The following is a 21,276-nucleotide window of genomic DNA, read 5'->3' on the forward strand; positions in this document are numbered from 1 at the left end:
GCTTTTGATACGAAACTACCGGTAAGTTTTTGAAACTGGTAGAAAAATGTTATCTCGTTAATAATTTGACACGCAGTGTATATGCATTTATACATACATACATACATATATGCATATATACACATACATATACATACATACACAAACAAACATATATATATACATATATTACATACAAACACACATGAACATATATACACATATACTTATATAAATACATATACACAGATATACATAAATATACATACATATGTACACATATAAACATACATACGCATATACATATATATATACATACATACATACATACATACATATGATACACATAAAGGAGCGTTCCAAAAGTCATAAATCCTCAATGATCAGGACGACGAAGATGGTGATGGGTACGATTAAAAGAGTTTGACATGAGTAAAAAAAGAAAAACAACCCAATGCAAACCATTTGTAGAAGAGACAGTCACTCGTTGAAATGTTTGTGCAACTTTGCAAATGAATGGACCTAGGAATCAGACAAAAACAACAGATCAATATTTGAAATGCCTGGACATTTTTTATAATGAAATGTTTGTTTATAAGACTCACACTTCTGCTGTAGATAATGATGATGACAGATTTCACACATTATTTTACAAACGAATAGACGTAGGGATCAGACGAAAACATTCACACGCATACATATATATATATATATATATATATATATATATATATATATATATATACGTATACACATAAACATATACATATATACATATACATATACATACATATACGTACACATACATATATACACATATATACACATACACATATATATACATATATGTACATACATATATATACATATATATATACATATATATACATATCATATATATACATATATATACATATACATATATAAACATATACATATATATATGCACATATATATGTACATATACATATATATATGTACATATACATATATATATGTACATATGTATATACATATGTATATGCATATGTACATATATATATCTGCACTCATGAGCAAAAAAAAACTGACCAAGAGTGAAAGAAGGAAGAAATCGATTTTTCAATATTTTTCCATTAATTTTTGTTAATTTTAACTGAAAATTTCTATTTTGCAGATTATTATTATTATTATAGCATATGATAATAAGTGGAAAAATGAATCCTAGAAATAGCAAAGCCGCATCTTGGCAAGGATATAAAAAAACGAATTGCAAGATTAAGGCAATCCAAAATGACTTACAAGTACATTTTTGATATTTTAAGAAAAAAAAGTGAAAACATCTCTTTCTAAAGTGAAGCGAATTGGTCAAAGGTTCAAAGTCGAACGCTTGGTAAAAGAGAAATCTGAATCTGGTCGCCCTAGAGCATCCACTTTGAAGGACGCCCACAGGCTTAAATTAACTGTTTTGAAGGATCGAAAGAAAACTTATGTTGATCATAGCAAAGAATTCAAAACAGGGGCTGGAAATTCTCTTTCTAGATATACAATATCTAGAAGTATGAAAGAAATGTGATTTTTCTCTAAAAGGTGTGCAAAGAAGTCATTTTTATCTAAAAGGTTCTTAGATCCAACCAACCGCAACCACCCTCCCCACTACAATGCCCCCGACTATTCAGAACCCAAATTGTTTTTTCCGATCACAAAAGAACTCACGATCCTGATAATGACTAAAATTCTTACTGCTTCTCTTCTGCTTCTTTTCTGTATTGGACTTGGGAACTATGATATTTGGATAAGGAATTATATACTTGATTTTAATTCTTTTTTAATTTTGCTGCATTTCGAAAATCTATATCTATATATCTATAAAAGGGAACGTGTCCGTGTGTCTGTGTGTGTGTCTGTCTGAGTGTCTGTGTACATTTTCCTTCGCAATAACTCTGTCAATTTTTAGTTTACAGGCTCGAAATTTGATATACAGGGTACTGACATTTGGAAAAATCTATGTGATTGGGTTTCGACCAGAAATTTGGCTGTTAAGGGGTCAAAGTTCAACGATTTGACCTTTGAGAACTCTACCAAACTCCTCCCACAATTTTTGGTCTAGACACTTGAAATTTTAGATATAGGTTCCTTGGAAATGGATCTAGCCTAATAACTTATTGTGAGCCAAAAACAATAAATGTTAAGGGGTCACAATAGGGGTCAAAGTTTAAAAAATTGACCGTTTTTTTCCCTCAATATACACCTCCAAACACCCGGGCAACGCCGGGCACCCATGCTAATTAAATATAAAAGTGAAAGTGTGTGTGTGTGTGTGTGTGTGTGTCTGTGTGTCTGTGTGTGTGTGTCTGTGTGTGTGTGTGTGTGTGTGTGTGTGTCTGTCTGTCTGTGTACATTTCCCTACGCAATAACTCCTCCGACAATTTTTGGGTCTAAACACTTGAAATTTTAGATATGGACATGGATCTAACTTAATAACTTGATGTGAGCCAAAAACAATAAATGTTAAAGGGGTCATAATAGAGGTCAAATTTTAACAAATTTGACCTCTACGGTCTCTACCAAATTGGTCAGACAATTTCTGGTCTAAACATTTGAAATTTTACATAAAGGGTATTCAGAGATAGCGCAAACTATTTAATCGGTTTGGGTCGAAAATTTTTAGTTACCAATGTATAAATGTATGTATGTTTGCGTGTCTGCCTAATACTTTCCACAGAGGCGACGGATATTTACAAGATCAGTATCGTTTTGAAGATTGATCTTTCAGATGACAAATATCGAAAAATTGGCTAAAAACATTAATATCTTCACCTTCAACTGGGCACTTTTCTACAGAGGGGGGTCGCTTATTTCGTCGATATTTTTGAAAGTCATACTCTCCTTTCGATTGTCTAGCCTTAATTAAAATCCACGTCACTTCCGGTTTGGTGGTGGTCATAAAAGCAAAGACGCCAGATTTTTTCCCCGTTCTTTTCCTCCTTCGTGGTACGGGTTCGAGCCTGCCTTCCTACTACCACTATTTTTTTTCTCGACATACACATTCAAATACCCGGGCAACTCCGGGCTAAAATGCTAGTCTATCTATATATATATCTATAAAAGTGAACGTGTCTGTGTTTCTGAGTGTCTGTGTGTCTGTCTGTGTATATTTCCCTACGCAATAACTCTGTCAAGTTTTGTCTACAGACTCGAAATTTGATATACAGCGTACTGAGATTTGGGAAAATCTTTGTGGTCGGTTTCGGCCAGAAATTTGGCTGTTAAGGGGTCAACGTTCAACGATTTGACTTTTGCGAACTCTACCAAACTCCTCCCACAATTTTGTGTCTAAACACTTGAAATTTTACATATAGGTTCCTTGGGCATGGATTTAAGTTAATAACTTGATTTGAGCCCAAAACAATAAATGTCATAATAAGGGCCAAAGTTAAAAAAATTGACCTCTTTTATTTATTTATTTTTTGCTCAACATATACCCCAAAATACCCGGACTGAAATGCTAGTTTGTAATAACTTGATTTTATAAGTAAACATTCCTTCTTTTTGTTGTGCACGTGTGTGTCTATAAATCCAGTTTTAAAGTTTCGCATATATATGTATCATTTGGACTTCTATATCGTGTGTGTGTGTGTGTGTGTGTGTGTGTGTGTGTGTGTGTGTGTAGGTTTTCGTTGTTTTTTTCAGTGTCTCTCTTTTCATCTTTTCCAGACCCCATTTTCTACATCGTGTGTGTGTGTTTTTCTTTTTTTCCCCCTCTTTGTCTTTCTTAAAAGACTCCTTTCTAACGTGGTAACTCAGATTTCATTAGAACCCCCCCCCCACCTGCGGAAAACCTGTAGTAAACGAGCAGCAAATTGAACTTTTTTTATTGTGGGGTTATACAGAGTAAAAAGATAATATTGTCACCCTAAAGAAAACAACACTACAGCTTTGTTTTAAAACTTTTATTGAAAAAAATCAATTCAGCTAACTTGATTATGTAGTAAAGCTGATATCTATTCAATACAGCCGCCTTCAGCCTAAATCACCGCCTCGATACGGATCCGGAACTGGGAGCATACCTTTTCCACAAGCGCCGGTGGGAACTCGGCGAATACTCAACGAATAGTGTTATAGGAGGTCAGGTTGGTGGTGTTCTCGACGTATGACCAAACAAAGTAGTCCAGCGGGCTTAGGTCAGGGGAGAAGGGGGCCAGTAAGAAAATAGTACATAGTCGTGGCATTCCTTCGAAATCCAATCCTGGGTCTCTTTGGACTTGTGGGCCGGCGCCAAGTCCTGCTGCCACACCCAGGGTCTGCCAAGGGCCACCCGATTGCACCAGGGAATCGCCACACTCTTCAGCACATCCAGGTACATTTTGGTGTGGACTTTCACGCTGACTTCGAAAATGTGACATAACATAATGTGGCCCTCACTTGAAACTGTAGGTTTTGTGAATACTTTCAAGAGATTAGATAAGCCTACAAAACGTAATACACTTAGTTTTTATCTGTTCAGGTACTCCCGTATACTAGAAGGATGATTAAAGTTGATCAGATTCTTTCTTCAAGTTTATCCGGATCAGGAAAGGACCATAACACGCTTCGGCACTTATGCAGAACACGAACCGTGCTAGAACAATGGTGTTATGTAGAAATCCATTCTTTACTGTTCTGTATCTTCATCGTTAATATTGGATCCAACTTGAAAAATTAAATTTTCAAAAAATGTAGGATATAATGGGCCAACTTACCAGAGTATAGCTGCCCCGGGGGGGGGGGATGTTCTTCTAATTTCCAAAACGAACGATTGCTTTCTAGCTATGCTAACAGATGGCGATTATTTTATTTCTTTTTTATGGCGGCTTCAAATAACCAAAAGTTTTAGACCAATCAGAAAAAAGGTTAATTATTCTATTTTCCTTTTTATTCTTTAAAGTTTATTATCACTTATATATAGATACATTTTTATTTTTAGTTTATATTTAATAAAAATATCAGATATACGACACCACAAAACCAAACCAAAGACCATAACTGTGGCCGGAAACTTTGTTTTCATCACCCTGGGCACGTCACTGTTATTCGGATTTGCATTTAGAGGGTGTTGGCAATGGTCCTGTTGTCATAACTTGGATCAGTACAGCAGTGCAACTCCAATCTCGCTCGTTAAACATTGAGTCACTTTCAGACATAATAGAAGACTCCTATTGCCTTTGGGATTTTTTTTTTTTTTACACAGTGATCACCACTTATTAAGGCCCGGAAGCCACTCAGGGATAAGGGTTATTGCAAGTACATTGCGTTAGTGTGGAGATTTGATGAAGTGTTTACTTAAGGGGGCGGTTCATTAGGAATTTGTTAACATTGGACTTGAAGACATCCAAGTTGTAGTCCGGTGGGAAGCAGGCAGACGGAACAGAGTTCCACAGGCGTGCAGTTCTAAGAAAGAAGCTTTGTTCATGGAATCCACGTTTTGATTTGTAAACAATTGGCCAACTAATAAGATAGTCTGCAAAAAAAAAGAAGAAAAAAAGACAAATGGTTTTCATCAATCAGAAATCGAATCCTGTTTTCTTTTCAAGGGCGACAATTTTATCGTTTCACTCTATATATAACGAGTGTATATACATGTGTTCATGCACGTCTAATCCATATAAATATGCGCGTGTATTAAACCAATGCTTGTGCATCGTCTAGTGGTTAGAAATGTTCATTGTGGGTGTGGGTGTGCGTGTTAACACATCTTCAAACGTAGTTCATGTAACATGGTCAGGTTACAGTCATTAGTTCGGGACAGATTCAACAAAAATGATACATAAGCACACAATGGCCGTTTGCTAATGAATGAACTACTAATCTTAAGTTGTGGCTCTCTTCATCTGTTGGACACTGCAAGAAAACATTCCGATGAGAAGCAGTATCAACAGGACTAGTTTTTGTTTTTCCTCGTTTTTTCTCATTTTCAAAGTCAGGTGTTTCCCTCAGATTTACAACGCTTTCTCCCTTTAGTTCTTAGATGCGTTGAATTCTTTCACGACTGGCAATATCAACCTTCTCTCATGGACGGTCCCATCAATCTGCCACTTTTACGTGTATTTCTAGTCTGTATATTAAAACCTATTCTTTCTTTGTTACCAGGTCAATTCCATTGTTTGTTGTTTATGAAATTCAATTTTCAAATCTGTTTTATTACATAAATATTTCTGTAATATTTTATTCATGAACATGAACTAAACAAAATTTAAAATTTCTCCGTTAAATTTTTTTAGCTAATCATTCCTTTCTTTCAAACTTTCTCTCTGCATATCTTTTTCTACCTAACAGTTAACAAATCAATAATAATAATCGTTAAAACCTTGGGTATTGCCCGCCACAACTGAACACAGATATTATGCTGTGATCATAGCCAAAAGGCCCAACATAACGGACATTATATATATATATATATAATGTATATATATATATATATATATATATATATATATATATATATATATATATAATGCCTATATATATAAGGTCTATATATAATGTCTATATATATATCATATATATAATGCCTATATATATATAATGTCTATATTTATATATATAATATATATAATGCCTATATATATAATATATATAATGCCTATATATATAATGTATATATATAATGTCTATATATATAATACCTATATATATAATGCCTATATATATAATGTATATATATAATGTCCATATATATATATATATATAATATATATATAATGTGTATATATATATCTATAATATATATAATCTATATATATAATCTATATATATATATAATCTATATATATATATATAATCTATATATAATCTATATGTATATATAATCTATATATAATCTATATGTATATATAATCTATATATATATATATAATCTATATATATATAATCTATATATATATATAATCTATATACAATCTATATGTATATATAATCTATATATATATATAATCTATATAAACTATATATATATAATCTATATATATATAAACTATATATATAATCTATATATATATAAACTATATATATATATATATAATCTATATATATATATAATCTATATATATAAACTATATATATATATATAATCTATATATAATCTATATATATATAATCTATATATATATAAGCTATATATATATAATCTATCTATATATATATAATCTATATATATATAATCTATATATATAATATATATATAATCTATATATATATATATAATCTATATATATATAATCTATATATATAATGTATATATAATGTATATATAAACTATATATATATAATCTATATATATACATAATGTATATATGATGTATATATATAAACTATATATATAATCTATAAATATATATATAATCTATATAGATATAATCTATATATATAATGTATATATATATATAATCTATATATATAATCTATATATATATAATCTATATATAATCTATATATATATAATCTATATATATAATGTATATATATATAATCTATATATATATATAATGTATCTATTATATATATAAATCCGTAATCCTGTCTGTTTGTTTGTTTGTTCACAATTTGATTAATATATACAAAACTTCCTGCTGAAAACGGTTATCTATATAAATTTTATTTACTATAAGATTTTCTATATAAATAAATAGCATCACGATCAATATATATACACTATATTGAAGGCAATGTACGTAATAGAACTAATCTAATTTGCATATTATATTAAAGAAAATCTTTTTAAATAATTCGCTCAATTAAAATTACTGATTATAGTAATGTAATTGATGTTATTGTTCTATTTAAGAGTATTATTTAAAGTTAATTTATTTAAATTACTTTAATTCAAGTTATTTTGTACTATTTGCTAATTTTAAGTAATTTTCACTGATATTTCACTTCCGGTTATGAAAGGATATAGTTTTTAACCAAATCGAGAGATATGGTGATAAAATGATTTGTTTTAATTATTTAAATTTAAATGTAAAAGTTACAAATATTGATGAAAAAAATAAATGATTAGGCTAAGGATGATTTTATTTTTCGACGAAATATTTTAAATCGTTAGCCCTCTATTAAAGTCTCGGCTATAAATGTCGATTCATTGTAAGGTGTGAGCACGTTTACCAAAAGGTTAAAATTTATTTCCTACGGACGATTTTAAAATCATTTTTCAACTATTCACTTGACTGTCTGAATTTTATTATCGTTTCCATAATACTTTGAAAAAGAAACAAGGTATAGTAATGCTTTTTATATCAGATATATTCCTACGCGTTTTTTTTTTTTTCACTTTTTTTCTTCGATTTTCTTTTGAGAAAGATCTTATGTTTTCCTGTCTGGGTAATTGATTTAGGTGATAATACATATTTGTGTGGGGGAGTTTCGACGTAATTATGGGTTTTTTTTCGGGGGAAGGGGGGGTGTCGCTTTATATCTCAGCGTCACTCAAAGAAAAATAATTGCAGAAGTACAAAAATGCGGGTGCTTTTATCTGTTTAGTCCTTCTGCAGTTTACGAACCGTGCTATTTTTTAGATATGATTTACAAGTGTAATTCAATTTTTGCCGTATCTATTGTTTATTAAGTTTTTATGTGAACGTCCTTTCTTTATTAAAAATGGGGTACTTTTTATATACACAACAAAGCATAGTTTATCCGCAAAAATCCTAATTTACATTTTTGGGAGCAACACAAACTGAAAACGGACCTGTACAGTATTTTTTTTCTACGTAATGTAGAAGTTTCGTTTACATTTTTACCAGTGGTATCTTTTTCACATTTTTTACATCATCACTGCTAATTTACCCCTATTTAGGTACATGTATTGAGAATCTAGAGGAGTTGAAAGAAAGAGTGTACCCTGATTTAAATTTGAATGGAAAAAATCCGGATTGGCTTGCTGAGCGAGCAATTGTTTCTCCACTAAATTTCAATGTAAACAAATTAAATAATTGGCTAATGACTGATTTTCCAGGACAGGAAACACTTTACAAATCTATTGACACTACTGTAGATGAAGATGATGCTGTGAAATATCCTACAGAGTTCTTGAATTCAATTGAGCTTTCTGGAATGCCTTCCCATCTTCTAAAAGTGAAAGTTGGTTGTCCTATCATGATTTTAAGATCATTAGAGCCACCAAAAACAACTAATGGAACAAGATGTGTTGTAACTAGATTGCATAACAATTTAATTGAAGCAATGATTAAATTTGGGGCTTATAAAGGTCAAACTGTACTCATTTCGAGAATTCCACTGATGCCAAGTGATACAGAGTTGCCCTTTGCTTTTCGGAGGCTGCAGTTTCCAGAGAGGCCCTACTTTGCTATGACCATTAATAAGAGTTTACGTCACGGCATGTTTTATGTGGCAGTTTCAAGAACAGGAACTTCAAAATCAATCAACATATTAGCTAATAAAAGAAAAACAAGAAATGTCGTTTATGTTGCGAACCTGTAATCACATAAATATTAAAAGAATGCAAATTAGTATTGTGTAATACAAATATATCCGTAGCAAAGCTCGAGTAAATCGGCTAGTATATATATAATCTCTCTCTCTCTCTCACTCTATATACATATATATATATATATATATATATATAATGTATATATATATATATATACATATAGAGAGAGAGAGAGATTATATATATATATAATCTCTCTCTATATATATAATGTATATATATAATCTATATATATATAATGTATATATATATACAATGTATATATATAATCTACATGTATAATGTATATATAATCTCTATATATACATATAATGTATATATAATGTATATATATAATCTATATATATACATATAATGTAAATATAGATATATATATATAATCTATATATATATAATCCACATATGTATATAATCCATATATATATATATATTGTATATATATATAATCTATATATATAATCTATATATATAATCTATATATAATGTACATATATAAAATCTGTATATATATAATTAATATATATATAATGAATGTATATAATGTATATATAATGTATATAAAATGTATATACATAATATATATATAATTTATATATAATATGTATAATGTATACATATATACAATATATATATATAATATATAATGTATATATATAACATATATATGATGTATATATATAACATATATATATAACATATATATAATGCATATATATAACATGTATATATACTGTATATATATAACATATATATAATGTATATTTACAACATATATATAATGTATATATAACATGTATATATACTGTATATATGTAACATATATATAATGTATATATAACATATATATAATGTATATATATATAACATATATATAATGTATATAACATATATAATGTATATACATAAAAATATATATAATATATATATAACATATATATAATATGCATATATAACATATATATAATATATATATAACATATAAATTATATATATAACATATATATGATATATATACCATATATATAATATATATATAACATATATATAATATATATAACATATATATAATATATATAACATATATATAATATATATATATACCATATATATAATATATATACCATATATATAATATATACCATATATATAATATATATAACATATATATAATATATATAACATATATATAATATATATAACATATATATAATATACATAACATATCTATAATATACATAAAATATATATAACATATATAACATATATATAATATATATAACACATATATAATATATATAACATAAATATAATATATATAACATATATATAATATATATAACATATATAAAATATATATATATATACCATACAGATAATATATATGACATATATATAATATATATTATGCCATATAGATAATATATATAACATATATATAATATATATACCATATAGATAATATATATAACATATATAATATATATATAACATATATATAATACATATATACCATATATAATATATATAACATATATATAATATATATGTAACATATATATTATATATATACCGTATATAATATATATAACATATATATAATATATATACCATATATAATATATATATATAACATATATATAATATACATATACAATATATAATATATATATAACATATATATAATGTATATAACATATATATAATATATATATACCATATATAATATATATAACATATATATAATATATATATAACATATATATAATATATATACAAGATATATATAATGTATATATAACATATATAAAATGTATATATATAACATATATATAATGTATATGTATAATATATAATTTATATGTAATATATATAATGTATATATTATGTATATATATGACATATATATAATGTATATATAATATATAATGTATATATATAACATATATATAATATATATATATAATATACAATGTATTTACATAACATATATATAATGTATATATATAATATATATAATGTATATATAATATATATAATGTATATATAATGTATATATATATGACATATATAATGTATATATAATATATAATGTATATATATCACATATATATAATGTATATATAATATATAATGTATATATATAACATGTAATGTATATATATATAACATATATATATAATGTATATATATATATAATATATAATGTATATATATAATATATAATGTATACATATAATATATATATAATGTATATATAGTATATAATGTATACATATAATATATATAATGTATATATAATATATAATGTATACATATATATAATAAATAATGTATACATATAACATATATAATGTATATATAATATATAAAATGTATATATATAATATATAAAATGTATAAATATATTATATAGAAAATGTATATATATAATATATAAAATGTATATATATATACATATATATACAACATATATATGATGTATACATATAACATATATATATGGTGTATATATATAAAATATATATATGATGTATATATATATAAAATATATATAATATATATATGATCTATGTATAATATACATATATTATGTATATATATAATATATATGTGATGTATATATAATATATATATGATGTATATATAATATATATATGACGTATATATAATATATATATGATTTATATATAATATATATATGATGTATATATAATATATATATGACGTATATATAATATATATATGATGTATATGTAATATATATATATGATGTATATATATATATATTATATATAATGTATATATATAATGTATATATATATTATATATATATGATGTATATATATATTATATATATTATTATATATATATTATATATATAATGTATATATATTATATATATATATATGATGTATATATATATTATATATGTATTATGTATATACATATATATTATATATATATGATATATATATATTATATATAATGTATATATAATTTATAATATATATTATATATATATGATGTATATATAAATAATATATATATAATGTATATATGATATATATATGATGTATATATGTAATGTATATATATATACAATGTATATATATATGATATATATAATGTATATATATAATATATATATAATGTATATATATGATATATATTACATATATAATGTATATATATATAATGTATATAATGTATATATATAATGTATATATAATGTATATAATGTATATATATGATGTATATATAATGTATATATATAATGTATATATAATGTACATATATAATGTACATATATAATGTATATATATATATATATATATATAATGTATATATATGTATATGATGAATATAATTGATTTATATATATATTGTATATATATAATGTATATCTATAATGTATATATAATGTATATATATATACATTATATATATATGCATTATATATATATGCATTACACATATATACATTATACATATATACGTTATACATATATACGTTATACATATATACGTTATACATATATATACATTATATATATACGTAATATATATATATATACATTATATATACATTATATATACATTATATATATATACATTATATATATATACATTATATATATATAATTATATATATACAATTATATATATATACAATATATATGTACATTATATATATACATTATATATATACATACATTATATATATACACATTATATATATACACACATATATATACACTATATATATATACACTATATATATACACTATATATATACACTATATATATACATTATATATATACACTATATATATATACATTATATATATACATTATATATATACATTATATATACATATATATATATACACACATTTTATATATATACATTATATATATATATACATTATATATATATACACATTATATATATATTATATATACACATTATATATATACATTATATATATATACATTCTATATATATATATATACATTCTATATATATATATATACATTCTATATATATATACATTCTAGATATATACATTCTATATATATATACATTCTATATATATATATACATTCTATATATATATACATTCTATATATATATATATATACATATACATTCTATATATATATTCTATATATATATATATATAGAGAGAGAGAGAGAGAATGTATACATATATATATGTATACATTCTATATATATATATATACATTCTATTAATATACATTATATATATACATTCTATATATATATACATTCTATATATATATATATATACATTCTATATATATATATACCTTCTATATATATATACACATTCTATATATATATACATTCTATATATATATATATATACATTCTATATATATATATACATTCTATATATATATATACATTCTATATATATACATTCTATATATATATATACATTCTATATATATATACATTCTATATATATATATACATTCTATATATATATATACATTCTATATATATACATTCTATATATACATATACATTCTATATATATATACATTCTATATATATATATATATATATACATTCTATATATATATATACATTCTATATATATATATATATATATATACATTCTATATATATATATACATTCTATATATATATATACATTCTATATATATATATACATTCTATATATATATATATATATATATATATACATTCTATATATATATATACATTCTATATATATATATATATATATATACATTCTATATATATATACATTCTATATATATATATACATTCTATATATATATATATACATTCTATATATATATATATATACATTCTATATATATATATATATATATACATTCTATATATATACATTCTATATATATATATATACATTCTATATATATATATACATTCTATATATATATATACATTCTATATATATATACATACATTCTATATATATAACATATACATTCTATATATATATACATATACATTCTATATATATATACATATACATTCTATATATATATACATTCTATATATATACATTGTGTATATATATATATACATTCTATATATATATATATACATTCTATATATATATATACATTCTATATATATATACATACATTCTATATATATATATATACATTCTCTATATATATATATACATTCTATATATATATACATACATTCTATATATATATACATACATTCTATATATATATATATACATTCTCTATATATATATATATATATACATTCTCTATATATATATATATATACATTCTCTCTATATATATATATATACATTCTCTCTATATATATACATTCTATATATATATATACATTCTATATATATATATATATACATTCTATATATATATATACATTCTATATATATATATATACATGCTATATATATATACATTCTATATATATATATATACATTCTATATATATATATACATTCTATATATATATATATATACATTCTATATATATATATACATTCTATATATATATATATACATTCTATATATATATATACATTCTATATATATATATACATATACATTCTATATATATATATACATTCTATATATATATATATACATTCTATATATATATATACATTCTATATATATATATACATATACATTCTATATATATATATATATACATTCTATATATATATATATATATACATTCTATATATATATATACATTCTATATATATATATATACATTCTATATATATATATACATTCTATATATAAATATACATTCTATATATATATATATATATATATATATATATATATATATATATATATATGTATATATATAATGCGTATGTGAGGGTCGTTCCAAAAGTAATGCATCCTTCTTTTATGTAAAAAAAAAAGCTGAGTAAAGTTATTTTTCTACGTAGTCACCCACATTATTAATGCACATTGGCCAGTAATTGGGTGGTAGTGTATAGTCATCCAGAACGCACTTGGTCATTCACATCTCCGTCACCACTCTTAAATCGTCAAAGCTATCTCCTTACTGTGCTAACATCAACCGCATCGGCTTTGTAAACGGTTTCTTTATTACGGACTCAGTGCTGGTGGATGTTTATCTCTTTAATTTTTTTCTGCAGGGAGGAATTTAATGATGCATCTCTGCTTCCGACGCACGTCCATGACAAGAGTTGCTTTCTTAGAGTCTCATACCTCTGTGTCTGCAACATAAACTGGGACAAATACATTGCGGTAATTGCAAAGACTGCTGTGAGGAAAGTGGGCTCTCTCTATCATGCTAGAAAAGAAAAATGTTGTGATACTTTTAACGTCCACCTACACCCACCCACCCACTCCCTAAAGATGTAAGGAATATTTTTTAAAAACAGAGGAAAAATTATAGCAAAAAAAAAGAAAGAAAGAAAGGAAATAAGTTGATCAGCAGAACAAAGGTTATAGAGAGTGAACTTACTAGAAAGACAACAGAGAAGAAGTTGTTAACCAAGGAACATAAAAGAAAACTAAAATAGGATTGTTAATCAAGGTGTGGCACTGATGAGGTTAAAGGACCAGACAATGAAAGTCAACAGTTTTGGGGGTTGCAATGAGTTTTGTGATAGTTTACAACAATTAGAAACAATTATTTAATTAATTGGAATTCATTATTGAGATGAGTAATATTTAATCATTTATTTATTACGGACTAAAAATTTTGAGATGGGCGACTAGTTCAGTTAATTAACTACATTCAAGTAATGTCCTGCCTGGTACAAGCATTGACGGCTATGGCTCTCAAATAAATGAATAAATAAGTTAGAAACAATTTATGGACAGTTTTGGGTTTGTGACAGTTGGAAACAGTGGACACAGTTGAACGTAGATTGTGGCTCAGAGCTGATAGCAACTGACAAACAGTCTCAACAGAAGACATAGCACTTGTTTTCAAAGTAGAGTTATTTCCAGCGATGGTGTCACACACATGCCCAAAGCCCAAGCGATATGTAAAGAATGTGTTGAAGTATTTCTGTTTCTTGAAGTTTTTTTTTTACATAGGCATCAGCACTTATCAAGGACCAGAGACCACTCGAGGATAAGGGTTAAGAGTGTACAGTAATCAATTGGACAATATAGTAATCATTAGTAATGGAAATTCGGTAAATTTGCTAACTTAAGTGGAACGGCTCATCAAGAACTTGTTTACGTTGGACTTGAAGACAATCAGATTATAGTAAGCTGGAAAGCAGGAAAACGGAAGACACTTCCACAGGTGTGCACTTCTAAGAAAGAAGCTTTGTTCATGGAATCTACGTGTAGGTTTAGGCACAGATAAAGAGTGGGGGGAATTATTGATGGTGTTTTCAGCTAGACAAGTGTTTCTTGTGAGCTCAGTCGAGCTCTTGCCATGAAAATAACGATAAAGCAGAGACAAACTCACAACATCTCTTCCGTGAGATAAAGGTTGCAGGGAAGAGAAAAGAACATCTCCTACGAGGCTACGAAGTCTATTTTGATCTCTATCAAGGCAGGACAAGTCCTTTCTAGCAGCTCCTGCCCAGATGTGGCAACAGTACCTGGCTCTTATATAGGTAGAGAATCGCATCAGCAGTGAGATATCTACTGGATCGATAGAAGGATCTAATCATTTTTCCAGCGGCCTTGGCAACAGATTTGATGTATGTGTTCCATTTCAGATCAGGAGTAAAGGACGAGCCCAGAAGTTTATCAAAACATGAGGCCTCCCCAAGACGAGAGCCATTTATTTTAATTGATGCCAGATGGGGATCACAGCGTTAGTGTTGAGTTGTTTTATTTGTATACTTGTGAGATAATATTTCCCCTGGACACTTTTCTTTCAGGGCCCTGTTGGTGGGGCAGTAGAATACACCGATTGCCCTCCCCTGCAGAGGGTAAAAGTCCCTCAATGGGGGTCCTAGATATGACCTTAAACTATATCCAGTGGTGAGGCTCTAGCTTGCGGACTTTGGGGAGTGTGGAGCCACCCTTTAATTACCATTGCTCCCAGGTCCACTCTGACCCGGAATGGTAGTACCTGTTAGGGTTCCAACTATGGGCTAAATAGAAACCGACTTGAAAACAAATATATTCTATTAAAAAATTTTTCTTCAAAATCTTTGTATTCGGCCTTAAATAACCCGAAAAGGGTTGATATGCCGTAAAACAAAAACAACCAACCAACTTTTCTTTCAATGTTGAAATATAGCGGGTTGTTTTATGCTAAAAAAATGAAAGATGAAGACATTTTATAAATCGTAGATGTATTTAGAAAGATTTAATAAGGCTGTTATGTTATAATTTCTTATTTCTTAATTTGTATTAAAGCTGTAATCTATTGATTTATTCAAAAATGTACCAGGTCTTAAATATATAAATATTTTGGGGGGGTTACATAATTTTATAATGGCTAATAGATAATAGCAATTAATAAATTATAACATAAATAATATGTTATCAAAATATAGTAGTAATAATAAATTAAATTATAGTATTACTAATAACAGAGTTAACACTTTATAGTATTAACAACAACAGTAATCATAGTATTAATAATACTAGCTAACAAATTATAGTATTTATAATAACAGTTAACAAATTATAGTATTAATACTAACAGTAAATAAATTATAATATTAATAAGTTTATAAATTATAACAGCTAACAAATTATAATATTAATACTAACAATAATTAAATTATAATAATAATAAGTTTATAAATTATAATAATAAGTTAACAAATTATAGTATTAATAATTTTATGTCACCATTGATTAGAGATGGACGACTAGTTCTGTTAATTATAAATTATAACTTCATTCAAGAGACATTGACGACTATGGCTCTCAATCAGTCTCTTTCCCTTAAGGCATCCATGAATTCATTGTTGCTCATCATTTTTGATGTTGCCCGTTTTCGGACTGTCAACATGTTTCTCGCTATCGTCCTCCGCTTCTTCTACCCACGATCTTACTCGTCAAGCTAGCTAATTTGTTCTATTGTTTTTTTTTTCTGTAGACATGACCCATGAAACTCATTTGTCTTTTTCGTACTGTGTTTGCCATTTTTAATACCTCCTGGTTTGTTTTCTTTTCTGTCTTCAAAATTCTCCTCTGGAACCAAGTTTCAGTTACGTCTAGTCTCTTCCTCGTGCTGTTGATGATTGTCCAGCACTCACAACCATATAAAACAACGGGCCATACATATGTTCGGAGTATTCTGAATTTGGTGTCTAATTTAATGTTTCTGTTGATCATGATCGATGGCAATCTCTTTAAGACGACTTTGCCTACGACTTTGTATTTCAGTAGTACACCTTCCATCAGAAGTGATTCAATAGTCCAGATATTTGAATTTATTAACTTAACTGCTACACCATGATTTCGTAGCTTGAATATTGGAGCTTGCATGTTCTTTGATACTATCATGCTAACCGTTTTTGAGATGTTTAAAGTGAATCCTTGCTTCCAGCATGTATTGGAGAGTCTCTTCGCATTAACTAAATGAAAAACTTAAAAAAAAATTTTCCTGAACATAATCGAATCCTAAAATTAAGAAATATTTTAGCATTTTCTGCAATTAAAACACATAGAAGAAAAAGCCTTAAGGAAATTATTGTTGATTAAATGAGCTTTAGTATCAGAAATCTATAATCTGTCTGTTTAAATGTATGTATGCCTAAAACTTTTGACAGAGGCAACGGATTTTCACAAGAGCAGCATCATCTTGAAGCTTGACCCTTCGGACGACAAATATAAAATAATTGTCTAAAAACATTAATTCCTTCACCCTCACCTTTCTACAGGGAGGGGGGTCGCTTTTTTCGCTGATATTTTCGAAAGTCATCCCCTCTTTTCGATTGACTAGCCTTAATTTAAACCTTTGTCACTTCCGGTTTGGCGATGGACGCAACAGCAAAGACGTCACATTTTTTTTTCACATTCTTTTCCTCCGTCGCGGTACGGGTTCGAGCCTGCCTACCTACTACCACTTTTTTTTTTTTTTTTTTGCCCAACACACACTTCCAAACATCCAGGCAAGTAATGAATAGATGTACAGATCTGTCCAATTCTGAACCCAGATCGCTCTTCTCACCTATAAATCTGGCACCTAGCACAGTAACCCTTATGCTTTAATGCCTTGTTTGTTTACATCCTTCATTATTCATGCTTCACTATGAATGCCCTGGAAAAGTCACGTCTGAGTAATGTTTACCAGTTTTAAAATATGTAAACAAACTTGGCTGTTTTGAGAATAACACTCCTACACTGTAGAGATCCCTAGATGCCGTAAAGCCTTCTACTCGAATAGCTTTTTCCCTCGGACTGCTGCACTTTGGAATTCTCACCTGTACCCCTGCTTTCCTGACTGTACTGTCATGCAGAAATTCAAGTGAACAAATTCCTAATGAACCGCCCTCTTAAGTAAACACTTCATTAAATCTCCACACTAACGTACTGTACTTGCAATAACCCTTATCCCTGAGTGGCTTCCGGGCCTTGATAAGTGGTAACCACCGTGTAAAAGAAACAAAACAAAAAAAGAAACAGATATCCGGCTGCCCAACTCCATAAATAGTATCCCTGCAAATCTGGTCCCAAATAATAGCTCCTCACGAATAAGTGGCCCTGTGCCTTGTTTGAGGTGAAACATCAATTTAAAAAAAAAAGAAAAGAAAAAAAGTTTTTTTTAACTGGTAAACATTAATCAGGAGTAACTTTTCCAGAATATTCATCGTGAAGCACAAATGTCAGCTGACAAAGAATGTAAAGAAAGATGGATGGAATTTGATTTTTCACTGAATTCAGTTGCAAATTACACTTTCTTCCTCTCAAGTTCAGTCTTATCATTTCCTCGGACTTCTCTGAACTGAACCTGCTATCTCAACTGTTCTTCGTCTAATGACAACAAGAATTTTGATCCATTCTTTCAACTTGGCCATGCCGTCAGTCATTACATCTCACTTTGCACTTTAACCAATCCACTATGATTATGTAACCCCTACAGATACGTACCTAGAAAACAGAGCCATAAAACCTGACATAGTGATATGGAACAAGAGAAAGAAGCAACCTTAGTAGAAGTCAGTGTCTCCAATGGTGGTGGGTTAATTTGAGAAGAGAGGGAAAAGATAACGAAATACCAAGGTCTTATGTATGACATGAAAAGAAATTGGAATCTTAGGAAGATTTCTATCATTCTAGTAATCATAGGAGCAACTAGAATAATGAAAATGAATTTTGAAAACTGCCTGGTAAATATACCCGGTGAATCAAGTGCAAGAGAGATACAAAAACATAAAATATACTTAAATATGATATTTTAATTTGTCCAGGTTTCATATATATTATTATCATGATTTCAAAAGTTTTTGGGTCCCATCAGCTAGAATCAAAATAAAAACCGAAGCATTCAAAGCTGGTGACGTTACCACTGTACCAATTTGACACGCATATGAACTGATTAAAAATTAAAAATCAACTCAGATGAATGTACAAAATGTACCATACTTTGGAGTAATTGCGCCAAGTCGAGGTAACTGCGACAACTAGCTAAAAGTGCTCTTTTGGCAACCACGCATATAAAGAGCACTTTTTTTAGTTGGCGCAAATTACCCCCTAATTTGGCGCAATTACCCCAAAGTACGATATAACGATTTTTTTTCATTTTTAATCCCTTAAAAACTATTTTAACGGCCTAACGATCCATAAAAGACCAGTCCGTAAAAAATCTAATCATTTGAGGCCCGTAGCACTGCTCTGCGACTTTTAGT

The 21,276-nt window shown here is 26.7% G+C and overlaps 1 protein-coding gene across 1 annotated transcript; it reads left to right on the plus strand.

The window, feature by feature from the left end:
* Positions 1-8,934: 8,934 nt before the first annotated feature.
* Positions 8,935-9,435, plus strand: LOC145263290 (uncharacterized). The gene has a single exon (XM_080120370.1). It carries the CDS (start codon positions 8,935-8,937, stop codon positions 9,433-9,435), a length of 501 nt encoding a protein of 166 aa, XP_079976496.1.
* Positions 9,436-21,276: the final 11,841 nt, after the last annotated feature.

The sequence above is a fragment of the Euprymna scolopes genome, chromosome 38 (assembly GCF_053919585.1).
Source record: "Euprymna scolopes isolate OS-2025 chromosome 38, ASM5391958v1, whole genome shotgun sequence".
Classification (NCBI taxonomy): Eukaryota; Metazoa; Mollusca; class Cephalopoda; order Sepiida; family Sepiolidae; genus Euprymna; species Euprymna scolopes.